This window comes from Perca flavescens, chromosome 21 (genome assembly GCF_004354835.1).
Source record: "Perca flavescens isolate YP-PL-M2 chromosome 21, PFLA_1.0, whole genome shotgun sequence".
Classification (NCBI taxonomy): Eukaryota; Metazoa; Chordata; class Actinopteri; order Perciformes; family Percidae; genus Perca; species Perca flavescens.
In genome coordinates, this window is record NC_041351.1 from 14,373,105 (window position 1) to 14,390,135 (window position 17,031).

A 17,031-nucleotide genomic window follows, 5' to 3' on the forward strand; every position below is an offset into this window, starting at 1 on the left:
CTCTATTGATCCTTGATTTAGACAGTGGTCATCTCTAGTTGCCTTAATAAGGTGTTTAACTGCCAAAATTCATAAGCAGGACACATAAGCAGAGACAAATGACGCGTTCTGTTTACCTCGGAACTCGGAAGCCGGAGCTGGGAATGACGTCATACCCGAGTTGAATGCGTTCCGTTAGTTAGATTTTCATTGTCTTCATTAGCTCTAGCAGCGTAACAACATGTCCACAGATAGAAGTTGAACATGCCTGTGTGAACGACTGATTTAGTGACACAAAGAAGACAGAAGTGCTTATAACTTTATGTTACTGCAGCTTTCACGACTGTTGATACAGGGAGCAGCCATGTTGGATTTTGAGCTCGGGCTACTGCGAGGTTGTCAGAGTTCCGAACTCGGAAATCTGAGGTCAGGGGACGTGTTTCCGACTTTGACCTCGGAAAATCCGAGTTCCGAGGTAAATAGAACGCTGCAAAAGTCCTTATTAGTTGTTTTTTAGGGCTGTTTGCAGCTACTTACCAATCCATTGATATTTCTGTTGCTTCGATACATAGTACTGAAATATTCAAGCAATGTGAAATAGCATTCAAACTTCTCTACAAATGAATTCTTTGGGTTTTATTAGTTTATTAGTGACGGGAAAACAAAAAAATCCAGCTAATTAACTGAAAAGCTGCCCATCTAAATGCAGAGTAAATAACATGGCAGGCATGAGTGATATGTACAACCCAGGCCAAGCATGCTATTTTGGTATTAAATGTGGAAAAATACACTGTTAAAGTACTAGACTTTTTGTCAGTTAAGTGGACCTGCACAGTCTCTAGATGCTGATTTTTAAAAATGAGGTCTTTTACCAGAAATGTGAGTCAGAGAATGGTCTGGTTAAGGAAAAGGAAAAAAAAATCAAGACGCTGTTTGTCTAAAAGTGTTCAATCAATTTATTTCATAATGTTGTACGTTGCACGCGTGCGTGTGTTTCTTTGTATCTCACCCTTTCTCTCCTTCTCCTTCACGTTGGCTCTCTCACTCTTTAAACGTGCAGGCTGGTATGTCTCCTTTCCCCCGGGACGGCCCAGATCTGACAACAGTTAGGCCTACACCCAATGCAGGAAACAAATCCTGCTGAGACAAGTAGTGGGCCAACTGAACACAGATTCACATGTACTAAACTCTGAGAATTAAAGGGTGATCTAAGTGAAGTCACGCATTTTTTAGGCTACAACATTTTTTGTCTCATACAGCAGACATCTCACTATCCGCGAGCTGCCTGTCCCCTGAACACACTGTAAAAAAACGCGGTCTCTGTAGACACGCACCACGAAACATAACAGTGTTCCAGCCAATAACCGACAAGAAGGATTTGGGGGTGGGGGTTGGGGGGTTAGAACACGGAGGGGAGGGGGCGGGATGAGGAGGAGGGAGGGGCGACCTAGCCTCCATTTTGTTTGACAATACTTTGAACGTCAACAAGAAGTGACGTCACCCAACATTGCTTAGAGCACCTTTAACACCATAATCCTCGGGGGCGGGGGGGGGGTGATGTCCTTCACCTACCTCCTTCCTGGCATTATTATGAAGAAGGGCTTATTGACGATTACGCCCGCGCCGTATTTTCTCATTAAACTTGTATTGCATTCATCCCCCCACTCTGTCACCAGTATCGATTTTGTCCCAATTTTGTAATATCCACCCCCGCTGAAGGCATTAGCGCCCACTTACAGTGCCACAAAATGTTGCCGTAATGGCTTTTCTCTGAAATTTGTGCCCAAAGAGCTCATCTGCCGGTTCACATAAGGACAAAGTACAAGTCAATTGGTTTGGATAAGTGTTTCCTTTTTTGTCGGATAGATTTTGTTCCGAGAAGAGTGTGAACTGAAGGAGGAGGAGGCTTTTCTTTAAGGTCAAAATGTTCGCTCGGTTAAAAATCTTCAGTGACGTCTCTTCTTTCTCTCTTGCCTCCCACCTTCCTTTTCTCCATCTCCTCATTATTCTCCTTGCTCTATATACCTACACGTATCTGTCTGTGTGATGTTTTCTGTCCCTTTCCCACCTTTCTTTTGGTTATGTGCCTCAGTGGTATTTGTCTTTATTAATTCTTCCTTTTCACGCTTTGATTTCTCTTCTGCGGAGAGGAAATTGCTTCCAATAATGGCCAGAGAGAGGAGAGAGGAGCTGATGACAATGACCTCTGATTCAAACGTTGTGTAACTGTCTGAAAGGTGAAAAACGGCACCGGATGAGGTGATTTTTGCCAGAAAGCTTTTGCATCTTTATTTATTTATCTCTTTATTCTGAGTTATTCCGGGTATTGCATACTTCAAGGTTGATAAAGCAGGATCGGCCTTAACAATTTACTGAATTAACTGTGCTTCACTGTACCTGTGGACGCTTTATGAAAATGGAACCTTTATTTATATAAATGTAACTTTCTTAAGTCAGTGACACATTTGTCAATGACTTCCTCAACAGGTTAACAACTATGTGCAGGACAGAGAGGAACTCAACCTGATTTATTTCGCCAAAAAGCTCCTGCCGTCTTGCCCTGGATGTGTGTGTCTCAGAGAGTCTCGCTGGCCATCGCACACCGACGGCACCAGCCCAGCCAGACCGGACCTGATCCCCTTCCATTGTCCTCCTTTTCATCCATTTAGGTTTGTATCCATTTTTTTGTCTGATATAGTTGTTCTTATAACCAATACAAATCTGAGTCCTGGAGATGCTGATTTTTTTTTTTTATTATTAAGTAAAGGTAGCTAATTAACAGTAACTTAAAGGTAAAAAAAAAAGGAAAAATATTGTAATTTATAGCAGCTGTAATGTAGACTGGAAATCCAGACCCAAATCCGAAAGATTAAGGGTCTGGCATTGAGTAATGAAAATGGTCCAACTCGAGGGGCGGCACCAAGCATGCATTTGAAAATCTCACTGCACGCAATTGGATAACACTACGACCAATCACAACAATACACAGGGTGACGTATTCGCTAAGCCCCATACACTTAACTACCAGCGGAGCTAACTGGTAGATTAAACTCTTGCCGTATCCAGTCGGCAAAGCAGCAAAAACATCCTTCTTGCAAAGGAACGATTTGAGCGCCATCTCCTGTTCCTCTTTTAGATAAAAAGCCAAGTCTAATTTGTTTATTGTAGTGGCCAAAGCCGTTTCAGACAACTGGTGTTCATCCGTAGCCATCTTGCAATGTTTACTAATGACTTTGACGTCGCAGCGCTGTCGTCTTCTGTTTAGCTCGCCTCTGGCACGCCTATATCAGATACACCGATGTGATTGGTGCAGCTCGGCTACAAGGGCATAGTTAAAGAGCATCATTACTCGATGCCAGAGTGACTCGCTGAGCAAATTGAAATTGTGCTCTCGCGAGAACTCTGGATTTCTAGGGTGCTGGTTTTATAAAACAAGTTGGTGGAAAACAGACTGACTCTAGGGTTAAAAATGACACAAAAGAAATGCACTCTTTGCAGCAAGGATAATAGACTGAACATCTTTGCCTTTCAACAACAACGAGCAATTTGATGGCATCTCCTTGGGCTTTAGGAAATTGTGATTGGGATTTGTAATTATTTTCTGACCCTTCATTCACCAGTTAATTAATTGACAATGAAGAAAACGTGAGTTGTAGCCTGCAATTGGCATTTACAATTACTTAACATTCTGTATATGTATGCATGCATACGTCACAGAGATCTTCCGGTTACACATTTGTAACACTGCAAAAGTTAAGCTGTTATTTTGCATATTATAGATGTAAGTGAACAGACAATTGGCTATATCACTGGGCATGCCAATGTTCAGATTAGAATCACAGGCAAACTTAACTGTGTTTTTTTTCTTCCTCGTTTCCACTTGTTATTTATTTCTAGGTTTTTTGCTTGTGGCCAGAGGACGTCGGTGTGTTCCCTGCTGACCGGAGCCCTACTAGAGGCCACGGCAGCTCTCGGTGCCCGCTCCGCTCTGCCCTACCCTTTGCCCCAGGGCCCCAACAGCCACGCCGTGCTGAAAGGTGGGTGTTGTACTTTAGAAAATGCTGAATATTCTGCATTCAGTTGTATTGTCTCTTATGTAAAGTGTGTGTTCCAACAATAGTATAAATCAACAGTTTCATACTAGATGTTAATCTGCTAATAAATAGAGGAGCATTGCATTTCATGAGAAGTGAAGCAGGGACTTTGGTCAGAGATTCTGTATCTGTTTGATTCTGAGAAGAAAAGGTTCACGGCTCCACTCTTTTCTCTTCCTCTCTACTGTTTTCCAACATGGTCCCTTATCCACAGCAGTTTTGGGTCGGGAGAAGTATATAGTTGATCTCTGTGGTTGCCCTTTCCTTTTTACTTTTCTCTTTATTTCCTTTGCTGTCCCTTCTCCTTCTCGCTCTCTCTGTCTCTGTCTCTATCTCTCTCTCTACTCCATTCTCCAATTTAGACACACATGCACACACAACGCTGAAGTGGTGTAAGATGCACAGGAAGAAGAAAAAGCCTCCTGACATCACAGGGTCCACACAACACTGATGCACACACACACACCAGGTTATGTCTTAACATCTGAAAAGAGGTCATATGCACTTCAAACATGCTCCTCTGAAAAGCTTAGGAGACACACTCACATGAATGAATGTACCTTACACACACACACGCACGCACACACACACACACGTTTGCCAGCATTTCATAGCCTTGTTTCTGAAATGCCTTGAGAATGACAATTGTAAAACTTAATGAGACAAGAAAATAAACATTCTCATCATGTTTATAGTATGTCCTCTCTCTCTCATACTCTCCACGACTTCATCTTCCAACCAGTCGGGTTGTTGGTCAGTTGCATAGCTGGTAACTGTCTGTCCACCTTCTCTCTCTCTTGATGTTACGTATGACATAAATGTAAGCCGATCCCGACGTTAATTTCCACTGGCTTTGGTCCAGGGGACAGACTGTCTCTGGCAAGATCAAGGAGACGCATGCATGCACGCACACATGCACGCACGCACGCACGCACGCACACGCACAAACACAAACACACATGCATTTTTCTCTGACTTGCTTCCTTTTTAATCATGTTAATAAAACAGAACTTTATTTTTGTCAGACAAGCTTTTGGATGCAAAACACACAGACACACACACACACACACACACACACACACACACACACACACACACACACACACACACACACACACACACACACACACACACACACACACACACACACACACACACACACACACACACACACACACACACATACAACACATATCTTCAACATGACACTGCGTTCTGTTCTAATGGGTGTTACAGGAAACAGAATAGAGCCAGACACGCGCACACATAGCAGCTTAGAAGTTTTGGCAGGACTAAGTTTTCATAGGCACACACACACACACACACACACACACACACACACACACACACACACACACACACACACACACACACACACACAGCATGAGAGACTCACTGTCTAACTTTCTCTGTCTCTCTAATCTAGTACCAGAGCTATCCAGATATTGCCCAGGAGCATTACCTTAGAGAAGACTTACTGTAATTCCATTATCACATCATTACACACAAGGTTGTCTGTTTTCAATCTGCCATTCATCTTTACCTTTCACTCGCACGTTAACCACCTTTGTGGCTGTGCCATTTATATGATTTCATGTTTTGTGTACCAGAAAGCAGACATTATGTCCCTGTAACAAAGCAATTACATATACAGTACTGTTGTTTAGCTGTTTTAAAGGTTTTAATTAACTTGCTGAGTGCAGTGATGAAAGCTTAAAAAGAATCAAACGAAAGAGTGGCTTTAGAAAAACTAATTTTCTTTTTTGCAAGAACTAACTACTCCATCATGGCAATTAAGATAAGGCATAGTTTGTAAGGTGAAAGTAATTATCAGATGTCATAAAAGATAGTTCATTATCTTGAATACTTTGGGAAGGTCTGACTTAAGTTTCAAATTTGAATAGTGCTAGTGTAGTTATTGCTTTCTTACCATTTATGGGATTGTTCCTCTCTTCAGTGTTTCTACATACAGTAACAACCTGTTCTTATTCTCTCATGCGTTAGCAAAAAAGCCTTTTCTCAACCTAACTTCTGTAATTCAGTTTAAAAGGAGCCTAAAACACCTAAAACCTACCAGCAAAAATAAGTGTAAATGGACTACGCTTATATAACACTTTTCTGCCTTAGCAGACAAAGCGCTTGTGCCTGTTTATTTACTGTACAACCTTGGAACCAGGGTGTTGAATAAAGAGATCTATTATGCATTTTTAGGTCAGTCTTTTCAGTTTGTGCTAGCTTTTCACACAGAATCTAGGGGATGAATTTGTTCATCTGTTGTTTGACTGGGTTCGAAATAGACATGGGGCTTTCGAAATGTGTGTGCGCCATTGTCTGTCCTCTGGAAATCAAAGAATTAATTTTTTTTTATCCTGGTGAGGGTCACTTACTGTATATGTCACCTCTATACAAAAGCTTTTGTGTTCTCTCTCCATACATTTCTTTTCCTTATTTCTTTTTGCCTTCATCCTCTTCCTTAAGCAGAAATGCACCTGTCGTGCCAACAAAAGAGAAGGACACCTACTTTTTCTTCTTCATCTTGGTGGTAATTGCATATCACAGTTAAAGGTTTAGATGGATATTTATGTAAAGGTCTCGGTATTAAATAATACATGTGTTTATGCCAGCAGAGCAGGTGTTAGGTTTGACAAATGCTGGTTATTCTTTACAGTGTATCATATTTTAGAATTAAACATTATTTTGTCATTCTCAGTTTCTGAGAGTAGTTAAAAAAAAATTGCATTAATATAGTATGGATCTTGTAATTATGAGATTGTTTTCCCATAAATCTGACGAACTTACTATGAGATACAGAGGTTGTGATTGAAAATAAACACCTAAATTTTTCCTTGGTGTATGCAGTGTCTTTGTGTATATAATTCCTATTTCTATCGTATCCTGTCCTAATAAGGTATTGATTTTAGATTCAGTAGAGTAGTAGCAAAACTGGACTGGAAGCACAACTTAACAAACTTGAGGCTCTGGCACGTACCAGAATAATCGCCTGGCCATCCTCTGTGTATTCTTAGCGTTTTAATGTGAGTGGTGATAGGTGGAATGCTTTTCTAGACCTTCTCCAAGTTAGAGACCTGTTAGACCTTTGCTGGTTCCTCTGATGTATATATGAATGACTTATGTCTTTCCGCAGCAGAGCAGTCATTTGGTTTTAGTAGCAGGTCAGGAAGGACGTTTTGGAGATGATAAATTATGTTTACAGGTTGAGTCAGTACATGTCTGGGTCAGTATGACAGGCTTTTGTTGTGAGGGTAAACCATTGACACCTATAAAGACAAATACTGGTGTTAGAAAAAATGTTAACTGGGTAAGTCAAGGGTAAGGTCAAGGTTGTGTGTTTGTGTGCGTGCTGCATAAGCACTGGGGTAGGGATACTGAGAAATAGAGAGGAGAAAATTCACTCATGAATATGTCAGTAATTAGGAGCAGTTGTAGTTTCGTGGAGCTTGTCTTTGTAGTAAAACGTTTGATGCCACCAACTACTTATATAATAATCTAGCAGTATTGTGAAAGAAATGGTTGAAAAATGATGTGCTGCCATTTTAATACGTCACTTTGGGCTCTGCCAGGTTGTGACGGCCATTATTTTTTGTCATTTCATAGATCAAACAATCCAAAAAATAGACGGATTAATCAATAATGAAAATCATTGTTAGTTGCAGCCTTAGAAGACAGCAAAACACCATATTCATTCATTCGTTTATATATTCTCATTTGCAGTATGGATCTGTGAAACAGGCAAGAGGTGAAAGATTCGCAGTGTGAAAATAAATCACAATAATCGCAATAACAAAATTAGAAGACACAAATAGTCCATTTACACAATAAATAAGTCACAGGTATAAGCAAGAAATCAAAATTGAAGAAACCGTGAACCCACTAACAACCTCAAACAAAACAGTTACAACATGGTCATAAATAACAAAACAAAAAGAGTTCACACAACAGCAAGGGTAGCACAGCTGTCAGTTAATAATAAAGTGATCCTATAGGTCTGTGGAGTATTTCTTATTCTTCAAATAGTAGATGTGTCATTTTGGAATTAAATATCTCCTGTTGTCCCATTTACTGTCAAAGTATACTGTACACTAGGGCTGTCCTCGACTAAAGAAATTCTTAGTCGACTAACACTTATACGATTTTGTCGACTAATCGATTAGTTGATTTAATTGACAGAGCTGTGCGCTTTGAGATGTGGTTAAGACTAGAAAACACAATATAAATGTAGTTAATTAACCATCTGTAAAACTGAGTTTCTCCACAATTAATCCCGCAAAAGCACCACTTTAAATCTTGTGTTTACCATAAATGTACTCAGAAGTTTCTTGGAAATAAATAATTAAGCATGAATAAGCATAAAAAATGACTAATCGACTAAAGAAATCTTAGTCGACTCAAACCAAAACGACCGATTAGTTGACTAATTGACTAAGAGGTGGCAGCCCTACTGTACACAGTTATTTAAGTACAAAGAACAACTTTACTGAAGAGCACTGGGATTTGCCATATTTATGTGAACTATAAATAGGAGTGGTTAAAGACCTTTTTTTTTTTTTTTTTTTTTTTTACATCGCTTCCTTTATAGCACAATTTACTGTACCGCTAAAAGGAAGTAGGCAGCTCTGTAATACGCTGCCATCCTTCCAGCTCAATATTGCTGTTTCTTTCTTTTTTCTTTCTCCCTCTTCCTCTCTGTCGGCATTGTACATTGTGTTGCCTGCTGGCATTGACAGCAGATGTGGTGGGGAATCATACTGGAGGGAAGTCTCAAGGATTTCAAGAACACATATTGTTAACATGGCCATAATTGCTAAAAATACTCTTCTGAACGTTTGTTAGATGGGATTGTGACATTCTTTTTTTTCTTCTTTTTTTTTTACATTTCAGTACTGTACAAATATACCATGTTTGTGCATTAGGTCTGGTGAAATGAAAGATAATATTTTGCTAGCTGTTTCTGTGACAAATGACAGCATGTTTTCCAGTTAGGTTGGAGGGAATGTTACACTCATTGTATCAGACAGACAGCTCATAAGGTATACTGTAGTCAATATTTTAAGACCCCTTCTCTAAGCAAAATGATACAGCAGCATGTAAGTTAATCATTTCTGCTCCCTTCATACTGAGTAACAAATATAGGGCAACATGCTTTATCCAACCTACATTTATACTGTACAGTGTAGGGCTGCCGCTAACAAATTATTTTTGGTATTGCTTAATCTGTTAATTATATTTTAGATTTATTGTTTAGTTGATAACATGTCACCGTTTCCCAGAGTGCAAAGTGTCATCCTCAAATTGTTTGCCTTGTCAGACCCAACAGTCTAAAACCCAAAGACATTCAAATTTCAATGTAGTAAAGCAGAGAAAAGCAGCCTCACATTTAAGATACTGTAACCCGAGAATATGTGGCATTTTTGCTTCATAAATGACTTAAACAATTGGCAAACTGGTCAACTACATTTCTGTTAATATATTCGTTGACTAGACTTGTTGCAGAACTTAAACAGAAATAAACTGAATAGAGTCGTTAAAGACACATTGGGAAGTATCGTGTAAACAGCAGTAAAAATCGCCGCCTTTCTGTGACTTGTCGCATCATGGGAATCTTGTTTTCCCAAAATACAGAAATTATAACATTTTCCATCCAGTGATTCTGTGTATGAGACGAGATGAGAGAGGGAGACAGAGAGGGGAACATATTTTTGGATCTGTTGTTATCCTGTATTGCTTCTACAGTCTGTCCATATAAATGTTTGTGCATAGGGATGGTCTGGCTGGTCTAACTCTAGCGCGTGGCTGTGAACTATGTATGGTGTCAGAGAAGAGTGGGCGGGAGAGAGAGAGAGAGAGAAAGTGATTGTAGTCAGGAGAGAGAGCAAAGACTGTTTGCTGATAAGGAAAGGGAGAGAAGCCAGGTGAGTGAAAAAGAGCAATAGACATGACAAGATATAGCGCAAGTTGGAGGGAGTGTAAGCTAGAAATGGAGAGAGAGAGAGAGAGAGAGAGAGAGAGAGAGAGAGAGAGAGAGAGAGAGAGAGAGAGAGCAGCTGCAGTAGAGACGGGACTGACGGCTCAAAAGCAGACAAGTCCCTCGCTCTGGCACTCAAACTGTGTGGAAGCAGAGTGGCCAGCTGTATCTAGCAACCATGAAGCACTCTCACAGAATGGACTACAAGCTTATCAGTGAGTAGAGGAAATGTGAGTTACAGTATGGCTGCCGGTGTCTTCGCAGAGCTGAGAGAAATTGTAACATTGACTGAGTAGTACACATGAAATAAGTCTGTGCATGTATTTTTCTTTTTTAAATGTAGTGTCTTTGTGTGTATGTGAATAGGGACTACTGTATGTTGTCTAGTGTGGTCAGCACTTAGTTGTTGCGTATGAGAAATCAAGAGGGACCTAATTCATTAAAAAGGAGTATCTGAACCATTTGTTTACATGGTAATCAGGGAATCTGATTATGATAGCAAGTAATTTGCTCAGCTGTGTCTTAAAGAAATATTACACGTTTAGTAAAAAAATGTTATATGTAGTCGGTGCATGTTACCTTGCGAAATGCAAGCTCACAGTTTCAATGTGTGCTTAACTGTCTTGGCAGGACTTGTGGCCTTTTGTGTTTGAATTGTACCTCAACGTGCCATTTGTATCCTCTTTAAAAACTGTGTTTTCATGTCTTTAATATAAATGTCACTGTTTTGAAAGATGTTAATGTTGCTTTGTTCACTGGCATAGAGTGTGACTAAGTAAGACCATGGACCAGCATGCTCTTTAGTGATTAGTTTTTTGTTTCACTTTATATTTTACATACTGAATTGCAAGACTTTATTAATTTGTGAATTCAAAACACATTTTCCACTGTGATCGGTAGCCTGGTTGACACCAGACCCACTCTCAGTTGTAACTGAAAGTGGGTCTGGGCAAGGTTCATTCACGGCTCATTTCCAAAGGGGCGTCACCAACGGACGCCGCTCAAATGCCTCTGGGCGCATTAGATAGTCCTTCAACCAATCAGACCAACGATCTGGGTGACGTAGCAGCGACAGCGGCATCAACGGGTTGCTGCACTTCAGGTGGTCGTCATGTTGAATGTAAACAAAAAGCTGCTTGCCTTCGCTGCGCTATCGTCATCATGTAAAGCCCACCTCAACGGTTGTGATTGGTGCCTCGATTTGGAAAAATTGGAAATGAGCTTCAATGGGCTCTTTGCCAGACTGTCTTGCAGAGCAAATCTTAAATTTGCCGGAAGTTCGTCAGGGTTTTCCTACGCAATGTGTATCTAATATAAACTGCAGGGGGCAGTCACATTGCAGTTCATTTCAAACTTTTGACAATTGTATTTAAATGTGATGGATGATGCAGCAGTTTTGAAAATGTGTGCGAGTATGCAAGTGTTGTGCACTGTGCCCCCTTCATACCAGAAACCTCACAGGATGACAGTCAAGAATTTCAGGATCTCTGGGCAACTTCACATTCTATTGACCCTAAGCACTGATGTCACACAAGGCTATGGATTTGTTTTGTCTCTGAGGTTACAGCAACACACCTTACAGTTAAAAACAAAACTACCACAATCCCCCACATGTTCCATCTGATTTGTGTCAAGTCACTGTGATGTTACACAGAGACACTGAACTAATTTGGTAAAGGCCCCACTTTCTTTTTTTTTGTGTTTTTCCTTTGCACTTTAAATGGGCCTCATTCACAGTATAGTTTGACCCGATACCTCTTATATGAAGAGAATAGTATAAAGCAAACATTTTGGACTAAAACCGTACTTAATTGTTATTTAACTTAATTATGTGGCTTATTTTATGCTCTAATTTGACCGTTGGATTCATAACAAGGAGTCTTTTGCTTAGTCAGTCCGTACTTCTTATCTACATCATAAAGAAAGGTTAGGGAAAACCTAAATGTTACAGTATATTTATGTCTACACGTGGTTCCGTGTGCATGCAGTCTGCACATCTGGTCCAAGAGGGAAACTCCCTGTGATAACTGTGTTGTCAGCAGTCAGACATATCAATATTTATTGTTGCTGCTGCTGTTGTGTGTCTGTGTATTTGGCAAAGTCTGTGTATTATGAGTCTTTAGGCTATTTGTTTTTGTATGTTTGTTGCTACCACTTGATACTACTTTTATTTGCACAAGTGTGCGTATGACCCTGAAGGGAAATGGCCTAATGCTGCAGTTTGACTAGAAATTGCACTATATATCATCAGTGATATTTTACTATATAGAGATTTTAAAGGGACATTTTGGTGTATTTCTCGTACAATACTTAACATACACTCAAAATATAGTGCGTTCCAGAGTTACACATGTGATGATGCAATACTACAGTGGATCAGGTCTCAGATGTTAGTGTTGTGGAGTGTTTAATCTTTCACCCCCAAAACAGAAAGCAAAATAAGTTTGTTGATGTTTTGAATAGAAATGATTTTACATGCACGATTTGTATTTGTAGGTTCAAAGGCTAATTTATTAACAGTCCTTCGCCTGAGGCTGTTTGTGCTGCACCTGTTTGAGTGCCCTACATACTCCAGCAGGGAAGTTGTCATCAGCTCTAAACGTTGTTGTGAGAACAGTGCGTACGTGTGCACTTGGCCGGCAAAGAAAGACGGCAGGGTCTATGTTCAGGGTTCCTTTGTTATAGTCAGGGCTAACAAAGAATCAGGTCATGACACAGAGTGTCTTTTAAATTCCAGACATTAAAATTAACCAACACACACATAGTTGCAATTTTCTCAGCTTCAGTGTGATTTTATTAAAGTTTTAAGTTTTATTAAAGTATGACTATTATTTTAAAAGGGTAAACATGCAGCGCTCCAACCCTCTAAACATGAGCCCTAGTTGAGACAGAAAAATGAACAATAACTGGTTTAGTTTTTGATCAGACATCACACATGAAATATTAAAATGATGTTTTTGATGTATCAACCCCGGATACATGACACACATGCACACACACCCCCACAGGGTATTCGTATTCAGCATGCATTACATAGGAGTAAACCCATGCTTAGAAATCACTGGGAGATCATGGTCAATTAGTCCAGGTTCATGTTCTCTCAGTCTCACAGCAGGAGTGCTGTATGCTCGGTATTGCTAAACGGTGTTTCTGAAACTAGTGTTTATGATCTGTAATGGGCCAGGGGTCTTTTTTGTCATATAACAGATTATATTAGATACATTCATCAAGATCTTGTTCCATCCAGTCTTTAGTGTTTATTCATAGCAGTTCTCTGTTGTCATTACTGATATTGCACAGTTTGTGTGAAGCTTTGCAGGCAGAAGTTAAGCATTTCATGAATAACACATGATAAAGCAAATAATAAAAAAACAAATTCTAATACAGTTTTTAATCCATTAATTTAATTAATTATTTGGGACCCATTGCTTTGCCAGAAAACAATGTTTCTTTTTAGAATATAGGTCTTTGGCGCTTTTTAACATTATTACATTTTGGAATTTATTTTTTTAACATTTATTTAAAAAAAGAAAAAAAAAAGAAAGTACCTCAGTTGTTTTACTTTATTGTCAACATGTTATGGTTGTGATCTGTTTTCTGTTTCAATACACATTTTTTTTTTATTGGTTCTTCAGAATCTCTTAAGACCCTTATGTCACTGCTTTGTCTGACAGCCTTGTCTGCCTGCGTGTTTCCTAGTTTAAAGCATTAATACATGAATAATTGAGTCCTCTGCATGGTCATGAAATTCATATTACTAATTTGATGGTGTCTTCATTTCCACTTCAAAAGATTGCAAAAACAGTTCTGGGCAAGAGATGAGGAGATATTACTCGTATGCGTGAGCGATGGAAGATTTTATAGTTTTTAAACTGTACTAATATCATCGTCTCATAATCTTATTTTTATGCCATTTTTAATAACCTGAGCCATACAATAGGAAGACAAATGTTGTGAACCAGATGAAAGTTCACATCTCGACTGCATAGTGTGATATGTAGGCTACCACATTGTTATTACCATAGTGCTTTTGTGAAATAGCTACTTAGTAACCATGATAGTTTTCTCCAGAATGCAACTTAATTTACTGGCCATATATTCTCTGTTGTCTCAGAACGTCGGGCTCTCAGAAACACATTTTCCTTTTTCATTTAATGGACATATGTCAATGAGAAATATGTTGCAGGTCTGGTCTCTATAAATGAACCATCATTCATAACCTTCAGTCACTCTCTGTGTCGGAAATTTAAAGGATTTAGTGGATTACGCTGTCTCTCTAACTGTGATAGATAGCTCATGCCTGCTGCATAGTGTAAACTACACAATTTCCACTTATTTGACTTATCCCTTCCTTCCTCTATCTTATCTCTGTCCTCTTCTCTCATTTTTCCTCTCTCTGTTTCCTCTATTTTCATTTTCACTGATCTTTTCTCTGTTCAAACAACCACCAGTTTTTCTATTTCTTTTAATCTTCACTTTCAACTTCTTTGCATTCCTTTCTCACTTCCCATTTATTCTTAACTGTGTCTTATGCTCAGTCTGTCTATGTTGTTGTCCTACACACACACACACACACACAAACACACACACACACACACACACACACACACACACACACAACACACACACTGAGAGTTCATTACAGAAGCTGTGAGGCCGGATCCACAAATCAAACTGTGTAAATAAGCAAGTTTTGCTCCTGCAGAGCAGTCACTGCTGTTGCTATGGTTACCTGTTGCACATCTCAAGGGTTACCAAGGACAACCTTTAAGTGTGCGTCCGCATATGTGTATAAACACACTAGAGTGTGTGTGTGTGTGTGTTTATGCTTGTACGACAATGAGCAGACAGAATCTGTTCAATTCCTGGTGTTCAATCTCCTTGCCTATACACATTGTACAGTATACTTTATTTGTTTTAAACTGATTTCTGTGCCATATAGTGCAGAAACAATGTCCCAGTGACTAGAATAGGTTTTCTCATTTCTGTAATCAAAATGCAGGGAGTCCCTCAAATGATTCCTGGAAAAGCTTCTGCAGTGGAAAAGCCTGTTAGTTTATGTGGCATTCATCCCGGCAATGTACAGTATGTCTACCTGGCAGCTACAGCACCAGTGTAGAAAACTGTCCATTAGTCCTTTGTTAGCAGAGATGAGGACGGGTTTGCATATGTGTGTGTGTAAACAGACCAACTAATGGACCTAACTGAAATCCAAACACAGGAACTGGCAGGTGATCAATGCTGTTTACTTCTGGAGGGGGGCAGCGTGCAGGCTTAGTCGAGGGGGAGAGAATATGTGTGGTATGCAGGGATTGATGGATCGGAAGACTTGAGGCATTCAGGTTAATCCTGTAAAAGAGATGCACATTAGACTAAAGCTTAAAACTTTTAGATAATGTTCTAATGTTTTAAATTTTCTCGTATAAACAGAAGCGGTCTCTGCTAGTGATGACAACTCATACTCCTTTCTTTTCTTCCTGTAACCCTTCTCTCTCGTCCTCCTCTTCAACTCTTTCATTGTTTTTATGAGTTCAACAGGCTTTTTCTCTCACTGTGCGCCTCAAATACCAGCTAGTTTGTGATATGTTATGTGAAAAAGTAGGATCAGCAATGTAAAAATCTTAATCTCTCTCTTCTTTTGTCTGCTCCTCTTCATCTGTCCATCCAGAGCGTCAGCTGGCCAACAGTATGACCAGCAGCGGCTCTCTTCCTCCCAGTGTCAGTGGGATCAGTAAGGAGCTGGTGGAGGTGCGCCACCTTGTTCAGTTCCCCGAGGAGATTGCCTGCATCCTAACCGAGCAAGAGCAGCAGCTTTACCAACGGGTGGGTGGACACACACACAAACGCATATCTGGGACCAAAAAATATGAAGAATATTTTCATCAGTTTGATTGTAATAACTGGGTGGATGTTGGCTGAGAAAAGATGAGGAGAAAATAACTAACATCACAAGAGAGTTCATTTCTAAGCTGGCAGTAATTCTAATTCACTCGTCTGTTCCTTCCTGCAGGTCTTTCCCCTGGACTACCTCTGTTTCCTCACTCGAGACCTGGGCAGTCCCGAGTGTCAAACCAAACGGCACCCAAACCTCAAGGCTTCACTTTCAGTGCCTGCCATGCCTACCCAGAGTGCTCAGCGAAGTAACGCTGTGGAGGACCTGGTGGCGCGCTTCAATGAGGTGAGAAGCCCGCTTGTATAAAATGTGGTTTATCGGATTATCATGCATTTTCTCAAATTATTTCTCTTTATTTATCTCTTTGTTGTCTATTTCACACACATGCAACCGATTATCAGAATAGTTGCAGATTCATTTTCTGGCGATTGACTTGAATTGTTTCAGCTCTACTTCAAACCTGACATCCACATATTTTACCCTTTTTTGTGTCACCTTTTAAGAGTTTTAAAGGCAGTGATTCATTATAGTAACCTCGCACAGTCGGATTATATCTCACCAGTTAAGTTTTTACTACAGGATTTAAGTCTGGATGAGATCACTTGATGCCAATCAGCACACTATGTGGAATAGTTTAATGGTGTGACTGCTGAATGCCTTGAACAACTTCTTTAACAAGACCTTTTTAGAGATGTTATTCATGTTGAAAGAGAGCACTTCTTAACTATTGGGAAAATATATAATAAAAAAAAAAAACAGTGCTTGAGTGCCCTTTTATGACCTCCCCTTAATGACATCATCAGAGACAATGAAAACGCGTGTATTGCGATTTGACATGAATGTGAAAGGTTGAAGAGCTTAGCAGACCAGTAATTGTGTTTTCCTAAAGCTGGATTTGCATTGTGGTATGTGCCGTGCGAGTCATAGCAACTTATCAGCTCATGGCTGATGCACACACTCTGTGTGTACACAAGCGCGCACACACACACTTACTTCATTTCAGGGGTGTAAGTTGGCTGAAGTTACTCTCCTGGGCCTTGTGTCTTTTATGGTGAGTGACTTCGAGAATAAACAATCACAAC

General features: G+C 39.8%; 1 protein-coding gene across 9 annotated transcripts in view; it reads left to right on the forward strand.

Annotated features, from left to right (window-relative positions):
* The window catches only part of plce1 (phospholipase C, epsilon 1), a 92,452-nt gene that overhangs the window by 38,889 nt on the left and 36,532 nt on the right, over nt 1–17,031 (forward strand). For all 9 annotated transcript variants that reach the window (XM_028567105.1, XM_028567104.1, XM_028567108.1 and 6 more), the window contains 4 exons: nt 2,467–2,648; nt 3,877–4,016; nt 15,725–15,879; nt 16,067–16,234. In XM_028567105.1, coding sequence (XP_028422906.1) covers nt 2,467–2,648; nt 3,877–4,016; nt 15,725–15,879; nt 16,067–16,234 — 645 coding nt within the window. The remainder of the gene's footprint in view (nt 1–2,466; nt 2,649–3,876; nt 4,017–15,724; nt 15,880–16,066; nt 16,235–17,031) is intronic.